The sequence below is a fragment of the Sycon ciliatum genome, chromosome 1, assembly GCF_964019385.1.
Source record: "Sycon ciliatum chromosome 1, ocSycCili1.1, whole genome shotgun sequence".
Classification (NCBI taxonomy): domain Eukaryota; kingdom Metazoa; phylum Porifera; class Calcarea; order Leucosolenida; family Sycettidae; genus Sycon; species Sycon ciliatum.
This window is the reverse complement of record NC_088643.1, coordinates 5,730,213-5,749,670: the sequence shown is the minus strand read 5'-3', so window position 1 is coordinate 5,749,670 and position 19,458 is coordinate 5,730,213. Positions and strand designations below refer to the sequence as shown.

General features: G+C 50.0%; 2 protein-coding genes across 4 annotated transcripts; one reads left to right on the top strand and one right to left on the bottom strand.

Moving 5' to 3' along the window:
* Positions 1-4,939: 4,939 nt before the first annotated feature.
* LOC135811325 (tolloid-like protein 1) lies at positions 4,940-14,477 on the top strand. 3 transcript variants are annotated; one of them, XM_065324552.1, is made up of 8 exons: positions 4,940-5,328; positions 8,645-8,758; positions 10,422-10,542; positions 11,053-11,390; positions 11,840-12,083; positions 12,373-12,494; positions 12,748-12,993; positions 13,536-14,477. In XM_065324552.1, exons 1-8 carry the CDS (start codon positions 5,154-5,156, stop codon positions 13,949-13,951), a joined length of 1,776 nt encoding a protein of 591 aa, XP_065180624.1. In that variant the 5' UTR covers positions 4,940-5,153; the 3' UTR covers positions 13,952-14,477. The 3 variants fall into 3 exon arrangements, with proteins under 3 accessions (XP_065180624.1, XP_065180632.1, XP_065180639.1); XM_065324560.1 differs by lacking the exon at positions 4,940-5,328 and adding an exon at positions 5,531-7,312; XM_065324567.1 differs by lacking the exon at positions 4,940-5,328 and adding an exon at positions 7,329-7,691.
* A 1,041-nt stretch (positions 14,478-15,518) lies between these two features.
* Positions 15,519-17,750, bottom strand: LOC135811316 (phospholipase B1, membrane-associated-like). Its single transcript, XM_065324540.1, has one exon. The coding sequence runs from the start codon at positions 17,482-17,484 to the stop codon at positions 16,327-16,329; it is 1,158 nt and encodes a 385-aa protein (XP_065180612.1). The 5' UTR covers positions 17,485-17,750; the 3' UTR covers positions 15,519-16,326.
* Positions 17,751-19,458: the final 1,708 nt, after the last annotated feature.

Here is a 19,458-nt window from a genome sequence, read left to right as displayed (position 1 = left end):
CCAAGCAATACATGGCTGGGGCAGCCAATGACCACTTTGCATGTCGATTGCAGGGTTTTTATGGCCAACCACGGCTAGCAACGGAAAGGAGTTGAAGAGTGTGGACGTCGAGACCAGGGAGATACTTCACACCGGCAATAATGGTGGAGTACTACTAAGCGTGGACATTGCATACATGCACAAGTACAATATTATGTACATCGTATGCACGAGCATTGTGACTTGTAACTAACTTACTTGTAAGTACGCTGTAGTTGTAACCGATTGCAACACGTGCATGACACATGTACAGCAAGCAGAGCTACATTGTACATTGCACATGTACTTGCCATCGTAGTTACAAGGCGCCCGAAGGCAAGATCAGAAACACGGATTGCCCGGGGGCCACCGCCTCGCTGCCACTGTACATGGCTGGCGTCCGCGACGGCAGCTCACGACGCTCAGGAGGAGCCAAAGCGAGCAGAACTCGGCGCTTGTCAGCAGCTCCATGTCGCCCCGGATGACAAACTCCTGTGTTCTGTCACGCACGGAGGAGTGATAGCACGCTCTACCCGATAATGTCAATGTCATCTCCAGATGACACCGAGATGACACTGTACGCGCGGTCTCACGTTGGCATCACACTCCTGCCCAGCGGGACACTTGCATGTATGTTGTTGTCTCATCTGACGCAGAATGTACATGACACCAGCACACAATAGCGCCTTGGAGCTACATAATCATTTTTGTACATGTGAAAGGTAGTCCCAACCCAGATACAGTCAGTGTTAAGTAACATGCATGCAGCAGATGAGTAGCGCCAGCGCCGCAGCGGGGGCAGCCAGATGTGATGTGGATGTGTGGCATGCACGGATGACCGTGAATCTCTCACTTCCTTTTGCAAACTGGTGCCGTGGTGGGTCACCTTTTTTTATGCGGCTCCAAAATTGGGACTTCACTGTGAAGGCCGAATCTTCGTGACACTTTTGTACAAGTCCGTGTAACTATCCCAGCTGTTTCACTTTCAGACCTTACCTTTGACTATTCCGAAGATGCTAGTAGTAGGGCTCGTGGGTGGTCTATCTTAGTTTACATTAATACTTGTACTTCCTCTGTGTAATATAAGTGATCGTCGTCACTGATGCACGGTGCAGTGATACCACCAGTACGTGAATGTCCCGCTGAATACTTGCAACCAATGCACCCGTGCGTCTCATCGACTCCGTCCCATTCGAACGCGTAAACCACGGTTAACTGCTGCAACTTCTCACTTCGTAGTTCGTACCATCACGATTTCATTGACACTTGTGTCTGGCAAAGATCATGTGCCAACGATAGGCTCGACTTGTTTGCAGACGGGCATAACTTATCATCGCATTCGATCCAGTTACTATCCAGTTGCATGTATTCGCAATTGTCTATGCTTCATAGGGAACCACTTTCGACAACTTCCTCGTCCAGAATTAGATCAATACCAAGGCTGAATGATGCGATCCGTTCAGGTGCAGCGATTCCATATTCGAATCGACTTTTGAAATAATCAAATCGTGCGGACTGCTGACCCTGGATCGCTGTAGCGTAGGCGTATTTAGGCAGTCGGAAGTACGATAAAACGTAATCATTTCTGAATCGTTGTTGTTTTGATCCACTGTGCACTCTAAAAGCGTCCGGGAGACGCCTCCACCCGCCCGCAGCTGCAGACCAATCTTGTGTCAAGTGACCGATGGCGTTGTAAGAGCGACATCTTCACAATAGCGAAGTTCAAAAGCAGTCTCTGGAAGGGTTTTTTAGAATAGATTTCACCAGCGTTTCCACCGCCCCTGAGTGATGAATGTGTTGTGTTGGGTGTTTTTCGGATCAAGTCTACAGACAACTTAGAGCATCGGTAGACGCGATTACCTCAGCATTTCGGGTCAATCTCGTGTCTTAGCGTGTACTTGCGTGCCCTATTGAGGCGTGCATCCGCATGCAGGATAAATTTCTGGTGAAAGGTTAACAGAAAGGAAACTCAGTGCTTCTGAAAACAAATGGGACTGCGCTTACATCGGTACTTGTACGTGCAAGCTCCTCGGAGAAAGGATGACCTTTACAAGTGTGAGGCAACACTACTAGTCGGCATTGGAGCTGTATTTATCAACATGCATTGTCCACATGTGTACCTCGCCTAAACTCCACGGTTCTCGCAAGGGGGAGTTGCTTGCTGGCTACAAGCAATTCCCTTACAAGCACAGTGTTCTAATGTCAAGTCATCGACATGCTGTTGCAGCCCCTCTGCGATCCAGAATGATGCTACAACACCAAGATCGCTCCAGAGACATGTCGGGATGTCACGACGTTCTCTGTTCGGATGATCTGCGGCGAAATGTTACTCACAGCTCGGGGAGTTCCTTATTTTCATCCGCCACCAGTTGTCAAGGCTTGCCCACGCCGAAAGAGCCAATTACCATGATTACCAAGCTACCATACGGACTGGCTTACGAACGAACGCGTCCCACTCGTGAATGATACTACGTTCGCATGGATAGTGGCAACTCCCCTGGTACATTTCCACTGTCCGACTAATAGGAATGCAGCGAAGGTGAACAGATGGACAGCGTAGATAGGTAACCCAGAGAACACGTGACCAGTAGAACATCACTAGTGACTCAGGCAGAAACCTGCTGTGTGGAGAATGTGTTCCCAAGCTACATGGCAATCGCCACTAGGAGCCGAATATGGCGAAATGTAGAAGAACCATGGCATGAGGACTCCAAACGTACTCAGGGCCATTTCAAGATCACGTATCCGGTCATCGGCAAACCTATACATGTACATGTATATTCTGGGCAAGGCGGCATGGTGTCCACTGTGCGACATACAAGACTCACAGACAAAGTTGGACAGTATACCCCACAGTACGGGTACAGCCCTGCACGCGTGGTTCTGTTTGTGACGCCCCGCAACACCTCACACTGGATGCAGAGTAAACATTGTACCGTGTAACTTTTCGTTAAAGCACAAAACAAACTATCGTTTCACACAATTATTAGTAATGTCATTACTACTAATTCGCCAGTGCAACAAACACAGGAAACCAGTGTAGTATTCGACGCTGTCATGGTGCGTTGCGAGTTGTGACTGAATCCTCCATTCGTGATCGGAGTGCGCTTCCCCGCCATGCACCGTAGTTTGCCCCCAACGCGTATAAGTCCTCTGCGCAACGGTCCGCGGCCATGGACATCTTTCGTTGGTGAATCAACTGGACCAGCCCATGTTGGCACTTTCACAAAGCGGTACTTAAAGATGTTTTGCTACAAATCACTCCGATCATGATGAGTGCGAGCGAGCGTCGGGGCTAGTAAGTGTGTTGTTGCCATTTGTGTACCACTGTTTCTCGGTGTCATGCTGGTGTGGGGACAATTGTCCCCCGATTCTGTGAGCCGCCACACAGTGATGTGCGTCATATGGCTGGAAGGACGAAGGAGAAACATGTTAACAACATTGCATCACGCTTGACGGCATTGGAGATGTATTTCACCAGTGCCCGCTTTTCTCAGGCGGCAGCGAGATCAAAAGAGCTGAAAGGACTGCGGGAGGCCAGATCAGCGAGATCGAGAGCACTTTCCAAAATAGCTTCTCGAACGTCCTGCAGGGCGCGCGGTGCCAATCGTCAGGTCCAACAGTTAAATCATTGACGACACCTCAATCAGCTTGCCCGGAGATCTTGTCAGTGTTGTCACACATTCACTGAAGTGTGCAGACAGTCATGTTGTAAATCTCGCCCTTCTCAGACCGACTGATCTAAATGTCCGCCACAGAGACCTTCTCATGAGTGATAATCTGATCACGGTGACCTTGAACTTCTCAAACAGACAGCTATGGATACAGTACAAAGTGGAGACCTGTTAGGACCATGGTGCGTGGTGGTTGGCCTCCCCGGAGTTGGACGTACCCGAAAGGGAATATTACCTAATCTCCGCCATTCTCTTAGACACTCTTACAGCAGTGGACCCAACTCCATGCTCTAGGGCACGAAAGGAAATTTCGACAATGCGCAGCCTGACAGGAACCTGACGAAGCAGCACGGAGATGATCGTCATGTATGCCCTGGGACCATGGGCCGCTTTTCATCGATCAAATCCCAACACTCAGCTCCGTCGCCCCGCATACTCGCTGTGACGGACGAATGGAGCCATTGTGACGTCATTACAGCGGCCTCGGATCCAGTACCACCACTCGGTCATCACCTGATCGCGAAGTAAAAGTGAAAGCGCGTCTCCAAGACTACGGAGGAAATGCAGTGTTCGCGTTTATAAAATCCAATACAATCATGTACCCAGTAGAAAGCAGGAAATACAGAAGCTAAGCGAACCACGCGATGCATATGCATTGTAGCTGTTGCCTTCACTTTTATTTCCACTCGTGCCTACCTTGCTTGATCAAGGTGCAGAGTAATAAATCTTACAAACAAAGACCTATCCAAGACCCGGCGCATGTTCCACCTGTACGATCAGCACTGAAACCATTGCATTTCCCAACTGCCCTGCATTCTGTCCAGGCTTGCCCGCGTCAGTCACGCGAAGCGCAGGGAATGCTAGTCATTTCCACAGGTGAATAGTCGATGATGGCAGTGATATGAAAAAATCTACAACTCCACGCTAAAGCCACGGCTAGAGGCTGAGGCCCCCGCAAGGTGCGATTCGCCCTTGGCTACTCACGTCTTTCGCCATGGATGCGCGCGTGCTGAGCTTCTGCAAGGGTCCGATCACTCAAGCTCAGAGTCAGGCTGCTGCCGCTACTGCTGCTGCTGCTGCTGCTGCTTGGGACGGCAATAAAGGTTACAGACTAACACAGTACGGCCTGCACGCAGCGAGTGGCCAAAATACACATTCCAGTACGCCGCTTATGCACGACTAATCAGTGACAGTGAGATGGGGGACTTGTCAGTGGCGAATCGATTCCAAGCTTATAATAGGCTGCGACCTCGACACCGGCGCCTCAGTTCCCAGCGCCGGGCCAAGTGAGAGAGATCAACTGATTTTGCATATTGGTGTGAATGATTCGCGCATGTCAGTGGAACGACACGCAGTGTGAAGTCAGCGAGTGCGTTGTGCTGGGTGGATCGTTTATTGCTATCTGCTAGAGACTTGGGACAAACCTAGACTAGCAAACCCTATCTCGGATAATCTTCGACCATGCAGGCAACAACAGTGATACTCCTCAACTCGGCCAGAGTGACGCACCAGCTTCTACTAGCCCTATGCATATGCTGTGTACTCCCATACGGATGTATTGCAGCGCCTACGCCGCAATCTCAACGCGCCAGTAGCAGCACCAGCAGCAGAAGAACCGACATCTGCTCTCTCAGAGGTAAGTAGAATTCTGTGAAGTCTGGCAATGTTCACCTGATTACTTTAGAAAGTAGTTACGAAGACGTGAAAGTCGCGCACGCACTTTGGTGTGACATACATTGTACATGATTGTGCCCGTAGTGCGATTCAGATTCCATTCAAAACCTGAACCTAGGTATTGACGGACTTGGCCTTTTGATTTCATTCCGCGGTCGCGCCCTGAAAAGACTTGCTGTTATTTCTTTGTGCCGGCCCGACCACCGATAGAGGTTACTTAGTCATGATAGTGTCACCAGCTCCAGACGACCAGAGATGGAGTAGTGGGAAGTTAGGGAAAAGAGCTTTCAGTTCCCCAGAAGACCTAATATGATTGTGTATCACCACCGCTAAGTATCACGAGCCGCTGCGTGCATTCTGCAGCACTCCTGTGCCCTACTGATGTCCAGTGCTCAGCGGGATTCCGGAGAACGGCGGAGACAACAGAGAGAGTACCCCTGCCGCGGCTACATGTCACGTGCACGAATGGAGAAAAGGCTGACAGGCCAGGAATGCTGGTGAAAGGCTATGTACATTGTACAGTATGGCGAGATTACAGGCTGTGTGGGGCGAATATGTTAGTTGTAGCGAAATATGCAAAGGGTCGTTTATTATTATTATTATTAATATACTTTTATAGCCTAAATTCGGCCTGTCTCTGATCTGCTATGCGCTCAAACTCCGCATATGCCTGCCGGGTGCAAGTTTGGCTTGGCGTGTTGTGACAGAAAGCGCGACACTCGCAAATGTCTGCCAAAGCTGGAGGACGGTGAATGTGTCCTAAGCCGACACTCTTGTATATGGGCATATTGCCGCGACCAGCTCTCTAGACTCTGCGCAGCGCGCGTCTGTCATCACGCGATTTACTACATTGCTTCGGGTGCCACCTAGACATGCGTGTGTGCGACATTACCAAAAAGGAAGCAACGCTACGGCCATGGTTTACTGCTATTCGTCATGCCCAATACAAGAGTTGCAGTGGGAAAGGGGTTCTCTATTCAAGTAAACATGGTATCGTTGGGGAGGTGTCCCAGCTTGCCGGATGCCCACGGGTGATGGCGAAGCAGAAAGGAATTGCGACCAGGACAGCGTTTTCCTGCACGCCGACCACCGTGCTGGAGGTGTTGATCTCTGCGACGAGCAGGACTCTTTCCTGCGGGCCAAAGCCTGCCCGTTCTGTGCTATGCGCCAGTAGAAGCACTGGCTCGCCACGTCACAGTAGCTGTCCAGCGCATCTCAGTCATGCCTACCGCCACGTCAGACCCAGCATACCATTCCAACGGCCCCCTGCGAGGCAAAACCAGTACCGCGTACCGGAGCATTGGAGGGCCCCACAAAAACGCTGGCAATGCACCCCCAACTCCTAATTGTTGGTATCGGTCTCTTATGCGAGCAATTCCCCGACCACTGTCTCATGTCGTGCTATAGGATAAAAATAATATTAGCTGAAGTCATTCATCATGAATGTGTGCTTGATACCCTGTCAGTGTCAATACATCGCTTATCTCATAGCCCCAATATTGAGTGGTGATGTTGAGAAGGGTCCGGTGCCTCCTATCGGCACCTTTCGACATTTCCACACTCGGCGATATTGGTATGCGGTGTTCTCCAGAACTTGTTATCTTGTACGCATCGTCGTTGAGTCAGGAGTACGGATGATCGCTGTTGTGCTGGCAGAAACCTGAGTGGAGCCATTGGTGATAGCATGTTGGTCAACTGCCGATTATCTTCATTATCTTCACGGATGATCGAGACGAGAGACTAACGAAGCGGACTGTGCATGTGCGGCAACGCTCCGGCAACCTTTGGAATCCGCCACGCCTGTCACAGCTCTGATGTTCCAAGATCTGTGCTTGCGAATCGCCATCTGGTTGCTGACGGCCCAGCTCGCACTGGTACACAGTTCCATGAGCAGAGATGGTTCTGTCAGAGTGTCATCCACGTGGGACCACCAGCGTAACCCATAAGTAATTAGTTACATAAGTGTAGGCACTATATGCGTGTCCACGTTTCGTAGATTTTCGTCCGCATTTCCACGTTTCTGAGCCGCTGTGAATCACCCCCGGTCCGGCCTCAGCGTTCCAAACTCATTCAGGAGTCATTGTACACCGACGCTTTGGCTTCGGTCTGATCTGTTTGGCTGAATAGACCAAACGTGCCGCGCACAAGCGCCATCCTTCCGTTGCATTCTGCGGTCTTCATAGGGTAGCAATGCTGCGTGGTGGGATTTCCACCTCGTAGTCTTTGGCAGCATCGGACTCACGTGGATGCCACAGGTGCAACTGGCGGGGCTAGGGCTATGGAAATCAACAAAGGAGCAAAAACACGCGCAAGTATTTGCCTGAGGTGAAAATTACTGCAGCCCAGTACGGACTCGTACTTGTACTCCGTTACTTACGTGATGAAAGGCATCTTGACTTCAGCTTGTGCACAAATTCTTTCTGCACTAGCTCCACATGTTTGCTCCACGTGTGAAGCAAGTGCAAGATGTGTTGCCTTTTTATTATTTTAGCAGGCGACTCTTCGCCATACATGTACATGTACCTATGTTGATTGCAAGTGGTACATGGCATCGTGGCATTTGTGCTATTCTTCGCCACTACACTACCGGATAGTAGTATGTGTCATGCAGTATGTGCAGTGACAACAACAACGACGCAGTGCCATGACTGAGAATACAATGATCACGTCCTAGTAATGCCTTGTAGACGGCATCATTGAATACTGACCACGAACAAAGGACCCACAGGTCACCTGGCACAGTATTAGCGCTAGGCTTAGCCCTAGAGAAAAACCTGAACAACTGGTCGATAATTGAAACCCTTGGCGAACTTCTCGAAGCCTGAAAAGACTTCGCCCGCTCAATGCATTCCTGTGGCACTTCTCCAGGATTCGGATGCCGGTGCCTGCCAGAGCCAAGAATCTAAACTACAGCCGCGGCCGCGGATCTCACCCGAGCCATGCATGTCAGATTTCACGAATGTGTGTCCTGTCCTTGTTGACTAAGCCCTGTTTCACTCAGGTGGATGTAGGGCATCTTGAAACTTCAATACCACTCTCAAGCCTCCCCACAGGGATTCCGTGCGGAAAACAAAAGAAAACAAAAAAGTTCGGCACTACCGGGCTCAGGCTGCCAACAAACCTAGCATCCCTGTGTTCTGCAGCGGATTTAGTCTGATAAAGAGCCCAATGCGTGTTATGAATATCCTTGGAAGTTTTAATATAATAATAGTTGGGTGATCTGACGTTGTTTCGGTGTGGTTCTCCTTCGACCTTTCTGTATCTTTCACATAACTTAGCACACGGATCGTCGCTTGCAGGCACGAGAAGTAGCCGGCAGATCAGCTCGGACCAGTACAGCCGCTGGACGCACGGTATAATACCCTACTCGCTGGATCCCAGCTTGGCGCGAGGTAGGTGGGCCCGAAAATAGCTTTCCACCGATCACCATGGATCACTGATAGTGATACTGTGCGTGTGATATGATCACCTCAACACGAGTGCACACCACAGGGTTTCAGGGCTTTTAGAGCCGTTTCCACCACATGTTGGCAACTGTCGATGTGCATTTTATAATTATTTCCTCCTGAAGTGACCCTAATAGATTCCTAAGGGCAGGCCAAGTGTAGAACAAAACCCGTGCTGCGTGCGCCAAACTTGGCTTGCCCTCAGGGCAAAGTTTGCACAAGCTCCAACTGACATGACAATGTGAGCATACGCAGCAGCTACAAGCCGCACAATGACAGGGTCCTTTCCTGGGTCACAAGAAAACTTGACAAACTTCCCATCTGACTTGCAAATGAGCACCACATGCTAGTGTGTCTACAACAAAGCCATTGTTTGCCGGTGAAAGCCAGCTATTGTGAAAGCCAGCTATTGTGAAAGCCAGCTATTGTGAAAGTCAGCTATTTCTCTCAAGTAAAACATCATGGCAACCACTGGGCTTCATAGTGGGTGCCAGAGTCCCTGAGAGGGCCAACCGCACCACCAACAAGGGCCCAACAAGGGCACAAAGCTAAGACAAAGGCTGCAGCAAGACTAACACCACCTGCTAAGAATCTGCCATGCGATAAATGACCACTGCCAGTAGGAAACATACGTGAAGGCCGAGAGTATGGTGGCATAACTTAAAAGGCTCGGATGTGTGATCCCTAATACCACAATATACTCTAGAGTAGTAGTCCAAATACCCCTACTGCCCTAGCAAGGAATAGAACGAACTCTTCAGATATACCACAAATAATCTAGGACATAATTTCCAGCATATGATGCAAAGAGGAGTAAAGGGGGGGGGGGGGGGGAGGGGTGAACATCCTCTTTGCAAAGTGATAGTTGTCATGTCGCTGTGCTTATCAGCAAGCAATACAGGAATAAGTCTTGATCGTCCATTTTACCTAGATGAGCTCGTGTAATCCCCTGTCATGCTCGCACGTGTCAGTGGTTGTGTCTCCGGGAGGTCGGACTGATTGCCTAATAGGCACCTGCAGATTGAGATGGACGGGGTAAGAATAGAAAGTAACAGCATCGTGCCACTGCACTGCAGTTTGCCCACAATACACTTCACGATCTGAACGATCGGTCGGCCTCCTGCAGTGAAAATAGCTGCACTACTGGAGACAAACACTGCAGTAGCGTGAATGTTATTCTAAATACATGTTGCCGGTGGGCCGGACTGATTCCATTGGCGGAATGGCCGGGTGAATAGCAGAACGTGTGTTACCTCACTGCTGCGCATCATTGTACTGTCTCATCCCCCAGTATGCTCGAACAAATTGTGACAAATTGGATCAGGGGAAAAGCTAGCTTAAACTGCTGACAACACCTTTGATGGTGCTCGTCAGGGATTTGCTTCCAGCTTTCTTGGAGACTCGGCGGAAACTAGACAGTTGACGCAGGTTGAAACTTTACAATGTCAGATGAAGTAAATACCTAATGTCACTTGTCTGCAATGTTGCTCATATGCTAGCTCTGGGTACCACCGGGTACTCACATAGTTTGAGTTTTACGTCGCCAGTTGATTGATCGGCTTCCTGGAATCGTGCTGGCTTGGGTTGTGTGTATTGTTACTCTCTCCAGGAGGGAAGCAGCTACGCAGGCTGATCCTCCGCGCCATGCTCCTCTGGTCGCGCAAGACCAGCGTCATCTTCGTGCCGCACACGACGCAGCCGGACTTTGTGAGAATCGTCTGGGGTAGAAGGTAAGAGGGCATAGCTTAGCTAGTACTCGCCATGATACTACCCCAGTACATGATACTACCCCAGTACATGATACTACCCCAGTACATGCCCTGCTGCTCTGTGCATACATGCATGCTCTCGGTCTGGGTCCAGTAAACTAGTTTCCTTAGCCATAAAACAATGCCTTTGGGAGTCATGATGGCAGTGGGTGCGGGGGGAGGGGGGGGGGGGGGAGGAGGGGGCAGGTGAATCAGAATTATGCCCATGGGCATCATCGTGTTCTACCTTGGTGGTTGCCCCCCCCCCCCCCCCCCGGATAAATGGCTTTGTTCACATACCTGGCTTACTTGGCCACCTGCTTGCCTGCATACTTGGCTGCGACAACCCGCAAAGAGACCAACTACAAGAACAACTTCCTTGTATAGAATCCCAGGCCACTCAGCAAGGAACCACAACAATACTGGATCGTTAGTGAACTTCAGGTCATCTTGATTTATGTCAATGTTGGTGGTCTCGTTTTCCGGATGCAGGTGCTGTTCAATGCAGGGCCGACAGGGCGGCCAGCAGACACTTCAGATGGGCAAGCGCTGCAACAGCCAGTCGTCGCTGGTGCACCATCTCGGCCACGTGGCCGGACTGGCCATCCACGGTCCGGAGCTGGACCGGTCGCTGCAGGAGCAGAACCATCTGCCGTCGTCGCCCGTCGACGACTTTCAGCAGCGCGTGCAGCAGCAGGCGAATCCGCTCAGCAGCGTGATGCTTCTCAAGTACCACGTCATGTCCAGCAAGAAGCAGCGTAACCTGGGCCTGGCCAAGCTGCAGCCGGGAAGGTTCGACGTGCTGAACATGAACCGACTGTACCCAACCAGTGAGTAAAAACGCAGAGTCATGCTCTGCGGTCACATTGCCGCTGTGTGTTTGGCACAGTCTTCCCTTCCAAGAAAACCCGCTGCAGCCAAGTGACGTTCACTCTATGCAATAAGCCCACTACTAACACCATACTGCACAGAAATTGGTTGAAACCTCACAACATGTACCCTCTATGTGTCAAACAGTACACTTCATTGCTGTTGGGGTTTTAAAAGTACCTAGCGTTGGTCCTCTTTCTTCTTTCTGTTGATGTTGTTTTTTTATATTCATTGCTGTTGTTTTTTTATATTCATTGCTGTTGTTTTTTTAAGTGCCCAGCGTTGGTCCTCTTTCTTCTTTCTGTTGCTGTTGTTTTTTTATATTCATTGCTGTTGTTTTTTTATATTCATTGCTGTTGTTTTTTTAAGTGCCCAGCGTTGGTCCTCTTTCTTCTTTCTGTTGATGCAGATCCATGCGGGGGCCGTCGCAGCGCGAAAGCGCAGGACTTCAACGGCGGAGCTGGCTCGCAGGAGATCACGTCGCCGGACTTCCCGGCCTGGTACTGGGCGGACACGGACTGCGCGTGGCAAGTCGACAGCCCTGCCAACCAGCGTGTGGTGCTACAGAGGCAATACGTGTCGCTGGAGCATTCGGACGACTGCCAATTCGACTACATAGAGGTTGCAGACATCGGAGCTGGAAATGCCACACGGTAAGCATTTAGCCGAGAGTGCAGATGCATTTAAGTTAGAGCAGCTCACACCATGAACTTAACAATATCACCATGACCATTTTCTGCTTTGGCATTCACCACCACCATACCCTCTGGTTATGACTATTAAAAATTTTTGTTGCAAATAATGAGAAGTACATGGACATTGGGTCTTTATTGCCAGGGTTCACAACCCACAATACATACACACCGTATCTATTTACCACTCACATCCTCATTAAGACTTAAGAGCACACTATTTTTTGCATTTGTGCATGGTGCTCTGCAGATTCTGTGGCAGGGATTTCCCAGAAACTCTCATCTCCAGCAGCAGGTTCGGCTTCATAGTTCGATTCCACTCGGACTCTGGCGAGCAGGAAAATGGATTTCAGATCTCGTACCGCTCCATCGGTAAGCCACTGTCCCTGAGCGTGCATTGTGACCAATTGGTAATGGCATGTGGGTAGCAGGTTAACGCACCTGTCTCGGACTACATGTATCAGTTTTGTCTCACCAATTGGTGTATTCTGGCCAATTGGTAATGGCACATGGGTGACAAATGGCATAATTATACGTAACATGTTGATATACCAGTCTTGAACTATCAGCATTGTCTCCCTAAGACTAAGTTTTGGTTGTCTATTGCTTTGGCCTGCGCTCACAGAGGATAGCTGCCAGTCGCATCAGCAGTACTGCAGCTACGGATGCACGCAGCTTCTCGGTGGCCCGGTCTGCAACTGTCCCGACGGCCAGAAGCTGTGGCGCGACAACAAGACGTGCGTGGCAGACGAGCGGTGCGCAACGCCGGACGGTATTTGCGAGCACGGATGCCGACTAGAAGCGGATGGTTTCGCAACGTGTTCGTGCATGGCAGGCACTTTCCTAAGCGAAGATGGAATTACATGCCAAAGTAAGATCATGTTAACAAGTGCAAAATAAAAAAATTATTTTTACAGAATTAAACTGGAGTGTATGAGTTGCGTTATGAACCTGAGCTGCAATATTTGCAACCAGTTTTGCAGAAAATTCCGGCTTCACGACTAAATCAACCCTGAGCTCCTCCACTGTACACGGCATAGGGTTTGCCATGCCGGGCAGCGTGCTGGGAACTGGGCAGCAACTGGTACAGGTACGCTAGTACAGTCAAACCTGGTGTAAACGACCTCTGGGTTCAGCGACCACCTGCTCTTAACCACCATTTTTCCATGCACGGACGGTTCTACACAGACACTGTGGGACCTGGTTCTAAAGACCACCTGGCTTTAACGACCGCTTTTGCTTGCTCAGCGATCCGTGGGGTGGTCGCTTAAACCAGGTTTTACTGTAGTAGTCAAGGAGTTGGAACCATCTCACTGCAACTGTATTTGTGAAGACCCGTGGTGTGTACGTTGCAGACGGACCACTAAGCACCGTATTTCTGCACGATTTCTTTTGTGATGTCTCTCTGTGCAGGTTGTGTGCATAACATCACCATTGGTGAGCCGGGAGAGTTCGCTTCGCCCAACTTCCCCGGCAACTACCCGCGGAACACGGAGTGCATATGGCAATTCCGGTCGGCCGACCCCGCCAAGCAGGTGGCGGTGACGTTCGACACGCTGCATATGGAGCCGGGCAGGGGCGACTACTGCCCCAAAGATTATCTAGAGGTGTTCTTCCACCCGGACGAGCACTCGTCGGCTGAAGTCTGGCGTCTGTGCGGCCAATACACGCAGACGCCGTTGACGATAACCAGTAACACGGACTACATGAAGCTGCGGCTGTTCTCCGACGCCACGCACGAGTACCCGGGCGTTTCGTTCAGCTACGCCGTGAGTTCGCCGCCCGCGGAGCAGTCCGACGAAGACATTGCCGACCAGAACCTGAGCTAATCCTATCCATAGAAGTACTTGTCGCGAAAACAATGACCTTGACACCGTATGTCACTGTGCAATTCCCGCTGCAAAGAGTATGACTGGGCATTATGCTATTATATATTTCCTCCTATATTACTGTCACCAGTCCGAAGATATTTATTTCCTGCCCCCCCCCCCCCCCCCCCGACCCCGATCCCTTGCATTCCGAACTACTGAGAATCCTAGGCCATCAGTGCTCTCCCCCGATGCATGTACATATTGGCCGGTGGTGGTGCTGAGACAGATCCAAGACTTACGACTTACCCTGTGTCAGCCCACAACATGCGCATCACAGATCAATTAACCCTATCTGGCCTATCAGTGTTTCCGCACTCTTGAATAGTTCTTCCCACAATATTGACTGTCGACTTTTCCGCTATGCCGATCCCCCAATTTTAGCACAATATGAAGACATCAAGTCAGCTCTATTCGCAATCCTTGCATCGGACTATGAGGAACAAACACATCGTTGAATTTTTATCAAGAACACAAGTGACCTGTACAGACCTGGTGAGCTGATGTGATGGGGGTCGGATGATCATTGCTGCATGATCATTGCCCCACCAAGCATGTAAACCGCTGCCCTGGACTGCATGGACCAATGATGGGGCCCAGTTAAAGTGGTCAAATCAATGGCTTTGTGCCACCCATAAGACTGTATAGTGTGTTGATCATTGACCGGGAACGAGGTGTGCAGCTACAGGACACATTGGGGAATGCTCTAAGTCTTACAGACACAAAATAATATTGTTGATGCCAATACAGACAGCCCCTACTACGAACTACTGTAAATCAACAAATTTTGGCCGGTGAGAAACTTTGGCCGATCTCGAAATGAAACTTTTGGCCATCATTTAACTTTGGCCGATTTGGGTTTTCAAAAAAGAAATCGATTGGTATTTGTTGCCCTCACATGCAACCATGGCTCAAGAATTGCCTCTATGACAAATTTTGGCCGGCGATTTACGTTGGCCGGTTGGTACCCAGCGACGAAATGAGCGAAATTAAATCGCCAGCGAAAATTAGTTGATTTACAGTAGGCCTTTTGCGGATAATGCTTTAAAAATTGGCAGATTCTGCTTGAAAATGGCAGTGAGATTATGTAAGTAGGTATGGCCCTGGTAGCAAATACAATGACCATGTAGCAATTGCCAGCATGGGCTGTATGACACATAACTACATAACTACTGTATGAACACTGTAGCTAGCCATCTTGTACATAATGACAGACCATAGAAAGCTTACGGCGGGAGATTCCTCGGACTCTGCTCCTCTTTTTTTCCATATACCAAACATGCATGAACAATGCCTGAAGAGTATCGAGTTCTGCTGCTGTTTCTATCACCATTATCCGCCAAGGACTATCACTAATCCGTACTAGTCGGTTAATGAGATGTGCATTGAACTTATTGGCGATTCAACTACATACTCTGTACGCAGCCTCCTGCCTAAAATAACACCGCTAGCACTGAAACCTATACAGCCCCCCCCCCCCCACACCCACACACATCCACACACAGTTTTCCACACAGTGCCACAAGACCCACCAATACCTCTCCTGGCATAATTATATATACCAGCATGGCCAGTAGCATCCTCATGTTGCAGGCTGATGATTGCGAAAGCATGAAACTCAGAGTAGCGACTAACTAGCCTTGATTGCCCTTGTTGTTCTGTGTATCGATTCACCTACATGTAAGTAGAAGAAGATGTGGTGCGACTTGGGCGATACTAAAATTTAATAGAACTGTCAATACAGTCTTCAGAGTTCAAGTATTGTACGCGCCGACTCTTCCGAGCATTAAAAGATCTTGTCACAATAACTATACAATACTCACGTATTGCATGCGTAGGACGTAACATGTTAGTTCTCATTGACTTGAACCGGGAGGAAAACATCATCGTGGAACGTAGTACTGGAATCTCTCTGTTATCTTCGTCAACATGTGGACTCGTGGGCATGGCAAGCTCAACTGTCAAGCAAAATCACATTGCATCTTGGGTCAGGGTAACGGGACAAGGACTCAAGGTCGAAACTTCGCGGCAGGGAGTGGTAAAATACCGGCATTTCACGACTCCCTGGTCGAAAATAACATAATGCAGGGGTACGTTACACTACTATCCACTCAATGAGCATCATGGTGATAAGGGGTGAGTCATGAAGTATGATCTCATGAATATAACTGCCGGAGGGGGGGGGGGGGGGGAAGCTGTTCAGCCCTGACACTATGAACACTGGAATGTACAGTGAGCACAGCTTCGCTCTATTCATGAGATCTGATTGCCATGGTTACTCTAGCCACCACCGTACATGCAGTAGGTGGCAGAACCTGAAAACTATACCGTGCACTTTAGTCCGTTGGAATGATGCTTTCCGAGGTGGGGCAGACGAACGGGACCAGATACTCGAACGTGGACGTCTTGTTGGCCCGCGGCGTCCACAGCCCATTCCACATTGCCTTGGCCATCATCTGATGTGCCTCCAGTGACGGGTGAAAGCAGTCCAGCGTCGATATGAACGAGAGCGGGAACGTGGACAGGTTGCCGTCGCGCATGGCTGGCTGGGTTACCACGGCGAACGAGTCGGAGCGCGGGAACTCAGCGGCGACCTTCTCCAGCGCGCGGTTGTAGGCGACGGCCGTCTGGTCCATGACACGGCGGTGTTTATCGCCCTCCTCGCCGTGTTTGAACGCACACAGGCACTCCTCGGGCAGCAGGCGGTGGATGTTCTCGCAGCTCTTCGCTCTCAGCGAGAGCTTGTAGATCTGGGACACGTTGAACATCTGGCCGACGTTCACCAGCAGCCTGGGCACCTTTGCCTGCAGGGTCTGCAGTGTGATTCGGAAGTACTTCTCGTAGTCTGCGATGGACGATGGCTCGATGGGAATATCCTCGCACTCCACACACATGTCGTTAGCACCCACTAGGATTGAGAGTAGCTTCCAATCCTGTTCGATATCGATTATATCCTCTTTGTCGTGAAGTTGCTTGACCAAGTAGTCGACCTGATTACCGGGACCATTCACAAAGTCATACATCATAGCACCGCTCATAGCAGCGTTCAGGATGTCTTTCTCGGGATGCTGCTTGGCTGGGCATATGTTTCCCCAGCACAGCTCCGCAATGTGTTCGCCCACACTGCCGCCGACCAGATGCGAGTTGTAGTTCTTGAAGAAGGTCGCCAGGGTTTGGGCGTCGTTGTCAGCTCCGATTAGCCAGGACTGGCCGCGATACTCGAGCAGGTCCTTTTCGATATTGCCGTGTGCGCCCATCATGCCGAATCCCGCGGTGATGCTGTCACCCATAGCCATGATCACCTTGATGTCGCCTGCGTGCAGTCGGTGTACGCTGGTCGTTGTCGTGTTCGCCGGTGCTATGGTGGGGCAGTTGAATGACAGAGCCTCTCGCAGCCCCCGCACATCGTCAAGCCCCTTCGACATACGAGCCGGCAAGGCGGTCACCGCGAGAGCTCCGGCCAGCAGGCAGAAAAACACACCTAAAATACTCATTGTGGTGCCAGCGATCGACTTCGAATTCGCACTGCCGGTAGATCTACAAACGAAGAAGAACCCTAAAAGTGATCGCAGTGGCAGTTCGATGAAGGACTATCCTGCCTCTTCGCTTGGCAATCCGATTGACCGGTCGCAGCGCTGGCTGAGAAATGCCCTGCAGCTTGGCAAGTTTCCTTGGCATGAATATCTCCACCCATCCATCGTAGACGTAGGTCTGCCTCTACGGCTCAAGTCGAGAGGCACTACAGGCAACTGCCCAGGAATGGAGCTGTCACTGTCATTGTGTCAGCTGCGCTAGTGTCAATCAATAAAAGGATCGCGACTGAGAAATGACAGCCTGAAACTACAGGTACAACAACAAATCATCCAAACTAACTCCGGACCGTAAACGGTAAAGAATGCCGTGGCGAAATCTGCTTCTTATCTAACGACCACCTACAGCAAAGTGTAAGTCCTTCGTGCTGCACAGAAACCCGCTTCGGACAAACGAAGTCAGCTTTTCCAGTCACTGCTAGCATGCTGACACCCTGTAGGCTGTATGTCTAAGACTATGGTGAGATGACGGACCGGTCTTGTTGCACACATCACCCGCCAAATAATTATTAATTTTCAACATTTGCCTACAGGCAACAGCATGTGACCATCTCTGCATTATTGTGAGCACTATCGCAGCTACAATATCATTGACATTGTACAAGTGCCTGCCTTCATAAAATTGTCTTGTTCAGTGAATATTGGATATCATGGATACCGTAAAAGCCCGTGTATACATGTACGCCCACTCGAAACTACGCCCACCCTCCGTGTACACACCCAGTCAGGGGAATTACCCCGGAAGTCAAAACTTTTGTTTCAAAATAGCGCCCATGCCCATGTATACGCCCAGGTATGCCGGAAACACCAGTACATGTACAGGTACTGATACCCAATACTTACTGCTATCCCTATTCCAAGTATACGCCCGGCTCCAAAATAACGCCCGTGCCCTTGTATACGCCCAGGAAATCGAGGCTGCTATTCTATACGCCCGGGACACGGGCTTTTACGGTATCGCATTATTGGAGGTACAGTACAGACATACGGACCCAGTAAAACCTGCACTAACAGGACGTCCTTGGTGCAGCGGAAACTGTCCTCATATGACAGGATCAGCTTGATCCAGGGATGTGTGTAACCATTCGATCCACAGCACTTTCTATATTGGTGCATGAAAATATTATGTCAGGGCAATACAGGATTCCGCTTGGCACTCCGGCAAGCACAGGTTTTATCCAGGGAGTAGTACAGTACTCCCTGGTTTTATCCAGGGAGTAGTACAATACCTTTTCATTGTATTGTACTACTCCCTGGTTTTATCCGTGATCATGCGGCCCGAGGTCAAATGGCACGCAGCTAGCCTAGATGACAGGAAAAGGATACTTTGTGTACGGTCTTCAAAGACAAGCTACAGTGATGGCGAGGGGGTCGGATTTCAGTTGCCAGCACTGTACATCCGATCAAGAGTACATAAACCAGAGTGTGCAACTGTGCATATCAGATCTGAAACAGCGCAGTTCGTGCACTACGTCACCCTGATGAGGTCAGCCAAGCCGTGACTTGCGTACAGCTCAAATTTTCATGTTTCATAGCCCGGAAATCAGCCAAGTTTGCTTGATTTTAGACGTCCAGTTTCAGGATTTCGGTGTTTTGTGTGACTGTGTACGCTGCGTACATCCACCGACAAGTAAAGATTTTTAAGTCACCAGGCTATCCGTATCAAAAAACCGAAATCAGGACAAACTCAGTGACCTGCACCACCGCGACTGGTTACGCAACTTTTCACCGTACCTGTGCCTGTGGCTTACCATGCCGTCAGAAATGACGTACTGCACGAATTACGCTCCCACAGGAACCATCCCGAGTTGCACACTCTGGTTTATGTACTCTTGATCCGATGCAGTGTGAAAAGTATGTTATATCCAGAGCACACCA